The sequence below is a fragment of the Mesoplodon densirostris genome, chromosome 3, assembly GCF_025265405.1.
Source record: "Mesoplodon densirostris isolate mMesDen1 chromosome 3, mMesDen1 primary haplotype, whole genome shotgun sequence".
Taxonomy (NCBI): domain Eukaryota; kingdom Metazoa; phylum Chordata; class Mammalia; order Artiodactyla; family Ziphiidae; genus Mesoplodon; species Mesoplodon densirostris.
In genome coordinates this window covers 120309187-120318484 of record NC_082663.1, presented here as the reverse complement: position 1 = coordinate 120318484, position 9298 = coordinate 120309187, and the positions used below count along the sequence as shown (strand labels likewise).

General features: G+C 39.2%; 1 protein-coding gene across 2 annotated transcripts in view; it reads right to left on the bottom strand.

The window, feature by feature from the left end:
* Window positions 1-5801: 5801 nt before the first annotated feature.
* Window positions 5802-9298, bottom strand: part of LOC132486385 (protocadherin alpha-C2) — a 97375-nt gene continuing 93878 nt past the window's right edge. For both annotated transcript variants that reach the window (XM_060093478.1, XM_060093477.1), the window contains one exon: window positions 5802-6112. In XM_060093478.1, the coding sequence (XP_059949461.1) occupies window positions 5802-6112 (311 nt within the window). The remainder of the gene's footprint in view (window positions 6113-9298) is intronic.

Sequence of the window (9298 nt, the reverse complement as noted above, 5' to 3'; positions counted from 1 at the left end):
AATTATTTATTTATTTATGGCTGTGTTGGGACTTCCTTGCTGTGCGTGGGCTTTCTCTAGTTGTGGCGAGCAGGGGCTACTCTTCGTTTCAGTGCAGGGTCTTCTCATTGCGGTGGCTTCTCTTGTTGTGGAGCACAAGCTCTAGGCGCACAGGCTTCAGTAGTTGTGGCACGCGGGCTCAGCAGTTGTGGCTCATGGGCTCTAGAGCGCAGGCTCAGTAGTTGTGGCACACGGGCTTCATTGCTCCGCGGCCTGTGGGATCTTCCCGGACCAGGGCTCGAACCCGCGTCCCCTGCATTGGCAGGCGGATTCTTAATCACCGCGCCACCAGGGAAGTCCCTACATTTCCTCTTTGCGATACACCTAGAACAGGTTTTATAAAGCTCAGCAACTGAATTTATCACTGCATGCAAGTGCTAGTTGTTGTTTATAGTAGCAAAAATTTGGATATAACCCAACTGTCCATTAATAGAGGAAAAAATGAGTACATTATGATCTATTATATGGGATTTGTACAGGAGTTTAAAAAAATGAATTAGAGTTGACCTGGAGAAATCTCCATGTTATTGTAAGTTAAAAAAACAAAAACCAAAAACTTCAGGGTAATGAGCATGGTATTAGCTTGTTTTTACTTAAAAAAGAAAGCAATTAAACTTACGTGTATGTGATATATACACATACACAAAAGTTTAATTCTCTACATTTTACCTAACTGATGCTGGGGCTCAGGACAGGCTGTCCCAAAATAGGCCACATATTTTGAATTAAAGTTACTTAAGAAATGGCCAGGGCCTCCCTGGTGGCGCAAGTGGTTGAGAGTCCGCCTGCCGATGCAGGGGATACGGGTTCGTGCCCCGGTCTTGGGAGGTTCCCATATGCCGCGGAGCGGCTGGGCCCGTGAGCCATGGCCGCTGAGCCTGCGCGTCCGGAGCCTGTGCTCCGCAACGGGGGAGGCCACAACAGTGAGAGGTCCGCATACCGCAAAAAAAAAAAAAAAAAAAAGAAATGGCCAATGCAAGAGGGACACTCTGACCTACCTTTCTGTCTCCCTGAAAGCAGGAAATAAATCTCCCGTGTGAAAAGTGCATTCCCTGCATCTGGATGTAGAAGGATGCCCTTATCCCCAGAGAAAGGGTATTTGGTCCCAGAAGCATATTATAAACAAACCATGTTACTTCTTTATCAATACTACCCCAAGCCCAAACTGATTTTAGACTCTTCACTAATTGATCACTTAAAACCTGTTTCTTTGACCTGTCAATTCCTTACTAATTTATCGTTTCCTTGTCTAAAAAGTACAAAAGCTGCCTGCTTTGGCCACTTCTTAGGTGCCATTTCTATAAGACATCCATGCGCGTGAAGTAAAATTTGTTTCTTTCTCTCCTGTTAATCTGTCTTGTGTCAATTTTAATATTAGTCCAGCCACAAGAACTCAAGGCAGGTAGAGGGGGACATTTTCCCCTTCCCGACACTGGTTATGACAATAAAGTTGCTATATACCACTCTTAGACACAACTTCAAAGGGAGAATAGCACCATGCTCACTGACTAAAGTCTCCTTCCTAATTATAATAGGAGTGTTTCCGTGTGGGTATGTGTCTGCAGACAGAAAAATGTGGCAAAGCATACCTTAAAATGTTAACAGTGGATACCTGTGTGAGGGAGAATTGAAAGAAGCTGGTTGAGGAAATTAACTTTTCTTTATATGCCTCTGGATTCTTTGACTTATAAAAAAAAAGAGCATGTATTACTTTTATAATAAAAATTCAATGTATAAAATTAAAGTTAGTCTAGTAAAAGCAGAGCTTAAAAATGGAGGCTGTTTAATTAGCCCTTCAGTAATGTTTATGGATCAGACGTCAATTTTTTTAGCTCTGCTGTAAGACCTACTGGCTGAGTGGTTGTCTAAATTGTTCATGTTCTTTGTGGACTGATGATGCCCAAGTCACATGATAATTGCATAACCTAACAAATTGCTGGGCTTTATGTTTTTCACTACCCAATTTTCCCCATTTCTTTATGTACTCTAGACTACATTTTATGGAGGCAAATTTATCAGTGTCTTTCTCACAGGAGCTTAAGCTCAGAGACAAGCTCAGAGACTTTTTTGAGAAAAGACCTTAAGGATTTAATGTTTCATCAGGCATTGGGTACAATGGTCTGTGAGGCACTGGAGGAAGCAAATTTTGTTCTGCACTGCAGAAGGTGAATATGAGGGGTGAGCAAAAAAGTGGAGTAAAAATATTTTTATTGCCAAGTATGTTATTTTACCATCCCCCATCTGCATTTTAATCAGTAGGAAGTGTCCTGAGGGTAATACCTAAATCTTTCAAAAAACGGATGAGGAGATGGAAGAAAAAGATTCTTAATAATAACTATATATTGAGCATTATGGTGTGCCAGATATTGTGCTAAAACCTTTTTGAGATTATCTCCCTAAATCTTCCCCACAAATCTATAAGGTCTGTATTATAGTTATGCCTATTTTGTAGATGATGAAATGGAGGCTGAAGAACTGAGAGAAGTAGTGGCTTGTCCAAGGTTCCCCAGCCAGTAAGTGACAGAGTTAATACCAGTTTACTTTTTTCTATAAGTAGATTCACCATACATCCCAGTTTGCCTGAGCTAGTCCCAGTTTACATCTTGTATCCTGAAGTAATTAGTAATGGTGTCCCCTTTCCATCTCACAAATGGACCTGACAATAAATTTACAGCCGCTCCATCTCAAGATTTCCCGATCTTGGTACTATTGCTTTTGGGGGCTGGAAAATTGTTGTGAGGGGTTGTCCTGTGCATTATGGGTGTTTGGCAGCATTGCTGGCCTCTACCCGCTAGATGCCAGTAGCCCTCCACCCAAATAACAAACAAACAAAAATGTATCCAGATGTTGCCAAATGTCCCCTGAGGGGCAAAGTTGTTCCTACTTGAGAATCACTGCATCTAAAGCCTATGCTCACAAAAATTTAACTACAGAAGGAAAATACCATCTATTTGCTACAGAACATGTACTATGAGTCTACCTATTACACTAGCTGGCATACACCCTGTACTCAATAAAAGTTCATTTCTTGGGGGCATTATTTGATTTCCCAATTGTAGAGAGGTACAAGGGCTAAACAAACAATGGACAAGATGACTGGAGGGCTCTACTGATTAAAATTGGTTTGTTGTAATTCTTATTAGAGAAGACTGAAATGGTGTACTGGGAAGTGACCCAGAAACCTCCTGGCTGCCCGTTCTGGTAATATTGTGGAATTTGATTCTTGATTCCATTGGGTGTCATGCCTTAGTAATGAACATAATAGCCAGGGAGACAGCCAGAGAATGATACGGTACGTTTGACACTGCAACCTTCTTCAATCATAATAGCTAATAATAATCCGTGTTCTATTTTCTCCTACTCTTCCTCTTAGAAATGACCACCATTTCTTTCAGACCACCATTTTCCATTTATTAGCAATAACAGAGGAAATACCAATAGCACCAATCAAAAATGAATCCATATGATGTGTTTTATCCTTACAGCTGAAATAACTAGTAACTAACATGGATTGGAAAGCACTTTGCAAATGTAAAAAGTGCTGTACAGATGCATTATAATTATCACCATTAATAAATTAGCCCGATTCTCCTAGTATTCAAAAGGCACGTAAGGTCAGATACATGGGTTTCAGTGGGGCAAAATGATCACAACCTACAATGATGTAGCAATGGTTCACAGGTGTTAGCAATAAGTTTTACCCCATGCAATCCTGCAGAGCTGAAGTTACACACCCTTCAAAAAATGGGAGAATGAAGCTAAAAGTAGACAAAACAGGTTTGGGGTTTTCTTGAGATTTAATGCTTTTAATAACAGACTCCCACCTCTTTTATGTTAACTTTTAAAAGATAATATAATTAATCAAACTTCTAAATTGTACATTTTAACAAATTAAAATTTCTTATTTAAGGTGACAGTAAATTTTATTATTCTCTATGAGCTGATATTCCAGATATTGTTAGAATTTCAAAGTATTCTGTGACTTCAAAGAGGTCAGATTGGTAAATTTTTGCTTGCACACCCTCAGGAAATGTCTTCAGTATGCATTCCAGAACTGTTACTAGAGAAAAACAGCTTTAACCATTCCCTTGCCAGCAAGAGTCTTGGCAAGAGACAGCTCTTGGCTGACCATAAATAAAATTCCTTGAATCACCAGTATCTTGATTTAAGAAAGAAATTTTACTGTGTCTCTCATACACAAAAGTTGATTAACAATGGTTAAAAAAACTCTACTGCACTTTTTCACAGGTGTACAAAAGGAAATATAATGGAATTACATTCAACAATAAAGCTTAAAGTTCACTCTAGGTAATAGTTGCAGTAACATTCACATACACAAGCACAGAGTAAATATATATCAGGAGTCTTATAATAGCATACAGCATACATATGGGAGATTGAGCTCAGGTAACATCATAGGTGTTAGCAAGATTAGCAATTCAGAGTGTTATAGAAAAGGAAAACTAAACCAAAGAGAAGGTGTTGGCAATCACACCAAGACAAATCACAGAATTAGAAGATTGGAAAGTCTGCTCACTGTATGTATGAGAAAACAACATTTTTCTTCAATTTCTGGGTCTTGAGACAGTTGGTTAGAGAAGGTTGTGTATTCAAAGTGCACATAATTGTTTCTTAGAAAACAGAGAGAGAAAGATCCTTTTATTTAGTAATTAATACATGCAAGAGGCAGCCCCAGAGTGACCTGAAAGAGTAAAGCTGTGATTGGCAGGTGGCTGGTATAATACAGATGTTTCAGGCAATTCTCTTAAAGCACTTCTGTAGCAGCAATGATCATTTAAATGGCTGTAGACTGAATTCTCTTTCGAGGATAGTTTAGGGGAATTGAATTCATCATATTTCTCTTTAAAGATTTATAGTTATAGATTTTCTCTTTTTTAAATAAATCTATCAACAAACAGCATAAAGTGAGGTGCTGGGGTTTTCTTTTGCTTTTGCATATGTGTTGTCGGAAAAGAATCTGACCTTTTCATAACATCGTGTGCAAAAGAATTTTTAATAAAGTGAGCACAAGGACATATACAGGAAACACATCAGATCTGCTTCTGTTGCCCTGGTTGGCCCCCTGTTAAACACTTAACTATTGGCTTGTAGGTAAAATGCAGGTTTTAGGTATAATGACACCACAGCCAAGAGACTTAGGGATTCCTAAAGCCTTGTCAGTGGGGGGAGTTTTGTCTGCTAGAGGGTGGCCACCGCCTCTTCAGTTGTAAGATTTAGAAAGTCTGGTACCTTTTCGTTTCACATTTCCCACTGTTGATTTGCCTTTGTTTCCCAGCCCTCTTAGTCTAATCTGGCCCATCCCAGCCAACGTATTCCCCGGTGGCCACACATACCCAGTGGCCACAGACACTCAAGCTGCTCAATCTCAAAACCTTTCAGCCTGCCCTGAAAGTGTCATCAAGACAGGATCCCCGGAGCACAGGGCAGAGAGTCCAACCTCTCACTGGCGGGGCTGGGAAGCCTCTCCTTTGTGGCGGAGGAGAAAGGAGACTTGGGTCTGCTTTTTAGGTTCTGAAAACAAGCCAGAGTGGAGAGAGAGAGTTAACACCAGACTTAGTAAAGCTTTTAAGACAAAACTTGTTAAATGTGATCTAGACAGACATAGGGAACTTTCTGCAGATTTCTGAAGTCTATAAGAAAGGGCTCATGTGGATAGGAAAAAGGAGTAGGGAGTTGCTACATGGGAGAGATTTGCCATTATTACAAAAACTGGCTAAGTGGCTTGTTTCCATTAGATGACCTCACTGGTCACTGTTGTCAGTCGTGCTGTTCCCTTTCTCTTTTTTCTCCTGGGTCTTGTTACCCTTCTTCTTTTTCTTCTTTTTCTTGGTCTCCTCCTTTTTGCCGAAGGTTATGAAGTCACTTTTGTCAATTTGGCTGTTAGTAGGCTCCTGCCGGATGGAGATGATTGCAGGAGATCCTGGGATAATGAATTTGTCTGGCAACTCACCGGGACCAGATTGTTTGGGGTTGCCTGGTCCGTATTTAAAGGTCCAGCTGTTGCTGTTGACACCAGCACCGACTGGAGGGGACACCTCTCCTGCCTCTGGTTCTGCAAGACAAACCATCACAAGTCAGTCACAGAGTCAACATATGCTTTCCATACGCCACACCAGGAGCCTGAACACAGGAGAGGCTGCACAGATGGTCACGGCCCCCATGAAATCGTGAGTTATTTCTTCAAGCCTAGGGCAAGGCCAATGTTTGGAAACAAGCAGGAAGGCAGATTTTTTTCACCAGAGGGTCCAGAAATCTAGGTTTCTAGTAACATATTTTTGGTTCTTTGTGAAGAATTTTCTAAAGAATATCTGGTTGTGATTACCCTGCCTGGGAGTGGGGCAGGAAATGTACTGGATTAAAGCAGAATATGCAATAAAATACCTAGGAATAAATTTAACCAAGAAGACGAAAGACCTGTACACTGGAAACTTTACGACATTTATGAAAGAAATTGAAGGAGATAGAAACAAATGGAAAGGTATTCCATGTTCATGGATTGGAAGAATTAATATTGGTAAAATGCCCATACTACCCAAAGCAATCTATAGATCCAATGCAATCCTTATCAAAATTCCAATGGCATTTTTCACAGAAATAGAACAAACAATACTAAAATTTGTATGGAACCACAAAAGAACCCAGTAGCCAAAGCATTTTTTACTTTTATTTTTTAGATTTATTTATTTATGCATGCATGCATGCCACGCAGCATGTGGGATCTTAATTCCCCTACCAGGGATCAAACCTGTGCCCTCTGCAGTGGAAGCATGGAGTCTTAACCATTGGACCACCAGAGAAGCCCCAGCCAAAGAATTCTTGAGAAAGAAGAACAAAGCTGAAGGCACCAAGCTTCTAAACTACATCACAAAGCTATAGTAATCAAAACAGTATGGCATAAAAAGACACACAAATCATGGAAGAGAATACAGAGCCCCAAAATAAACTCATGCAAAAATGGTCAGTTAATTTATGGCAAACAAGCCAAGAATATACAATGGGAAAAGGACAGTGTCTTCAATAAATGATGTTAGAAGAAATGGACAGCCACATATAAGAGAATGAAACTGGGCCTCTATCTTACACCATACACAAAAATTAACTCAAAATGGGTTAAAAACTTGAACATAAGACCTGAAACCATAGAAATCCTAGAAGAGATCATAAGCAATAAGCTCTTTACCATCAGTCTTAGCAATGATGTTTTTGAATCTGATAACAAAAGCAACAAAAGCAAAAATAAACAAATGATACTACATCGAACTAAAAAGCTTCTGCACAAAGAAGGAAACCAACAAAATGAAAAGGCAACATACAGAATGGGAGAAAATATTTTCAAATCCTATATCTGATAAGGGGTTAGTATCCAAAATACATAAAGAAGTCATAGAATTCAATATTAAAAAAACTCCAAACAATCTGATTGAAAAATGGAAAGAAGATCTGAATAGACATTTTTCCAAAGAAGACATACAGATGGCCAACAGGTACGTGAAAAGGTGCTCAATGTCACTAATCATCAGAGAAACACAAATCAAAACCACAATGAGCTATCACCTCACACCTGTTAGAATGGCTGTTATCAAAAAAGCTAGAAATAGCAAGTGTTGGTGAGGGTGTGGAGAAAAGGGATCCCTTGTCCACTGTTGGTGGGAATGTAACTTGGTATAGCCACTATGGAAAAGAGTATGGAGGTTCCTCAAAAAATTAAAAATAGAGCTAGCATATGATCCAGCAATTCCACTTCTGGGTATATATCTAAAGAAAGCAAAAACACTATCTTGAAAAGATATATGTACCCCCATGTTCACTGCAGCATTATTTACAATAGCCAAGATATGGAAGCAATTTAAGTGTTCATTGATGGATGAATGGATAAAGAAAATGTGATACACACACACACACACACACACACACACAGCTGAATTTTATATATGTATAAAATTCAGCCATAAAAGAGAATGACATCTTGCCATTTGTGACAACATGAGTGGACGTCAAGGGCATTATGCTATGTGAAATAAGTCAATATTTAAATATTTGACAAAATAGCACCGAGAAAGACAAATACCATATGATCTCACTTATATGTGGAATCTAAAAAAACAAACAAAAAAACAAGCTTATAGATACAGAAAACAGATTGGTGCTTGCTAGATGGTGGTGGTGGTAGTGAAGGGTGCCAAAAGGTACAGACTTACAGTTATAAAATAAATAAGTCATGGGATGTAATGTACAGTATGGTAACTAGAGTTAATAATACTGTATTGCATATTTGAAAGCTGCTAAGAGAATAGATCTTAAAAGTTCTCATCATAATAAAAAAAATGTTTTGTAACTATACATAGTGAGAGATGTTAGCTAGTCTTATTGTCATCATTTTACTATGTACACAAATAGTAAATCATATTGTACACCTGGAACTAATATATTATGTGTCAATTATATCTCAATTAAAAATAAAAGATAAGATATATATAGGTACGTGTAAAGTATTATAGGACTGAGAGGCAAAAATTATTAATTGCACTTGAGAAAGTCAGTTGAGATTCCAGAAGAGAGGTGAAATTTGCGCTGAGACTTGAGAAAATGATTATGCATCCACAGGGGTTTCCAGTGCAAGACTTTCCCAAGAGTCTAGTTGGAAGACACACCATAAAGTATACCAATGACTTCTAGAAGAGTAGAGGTCAGAGCTAGAGAAGAAGAGTAATGGTCTGTCTGAGCAAAGTGATCCCAGTGGCCATGACATTGAAACCTTTTGGCATCACAGCAGTGTTCATGTATCTGACACTGCTTCTTTGGTGGAGCCATGGAAAGTTCTGCCAGATAAACAGTTTACATTTGATTGTAGTTTGGGATTCTCTACATCTGCTACTTCCATCTCCTTACCTTCCACCACTTCTCAATCTCCTCTAATGTGGCATCCTTGAGCACTACTTTTCTAACATTGCTCACGGCAAGCTCACTGATTATATTACTTCCAAAGCCAGTGGTCACATTTTAGTCTTCATCTTATTGAACTTCTCAGCAGCATTAGTAATCCCCTTCTTGAAACACTTATTTTTTTATGAGTTCCTTATCAAACCATTCTCCTGACCACTCTCTCTGGCTGTTCTTTGTCAGCTTCCTCGCAGGATCCTCTTTACCTATGTATTGCAGCTTCCTTGGGTTTAGCCCTAGACCTTTCCTTCTTCTTTCTCTTCACTCTCTCCTTTTGGAATCTCAGCCTGTCCATGGG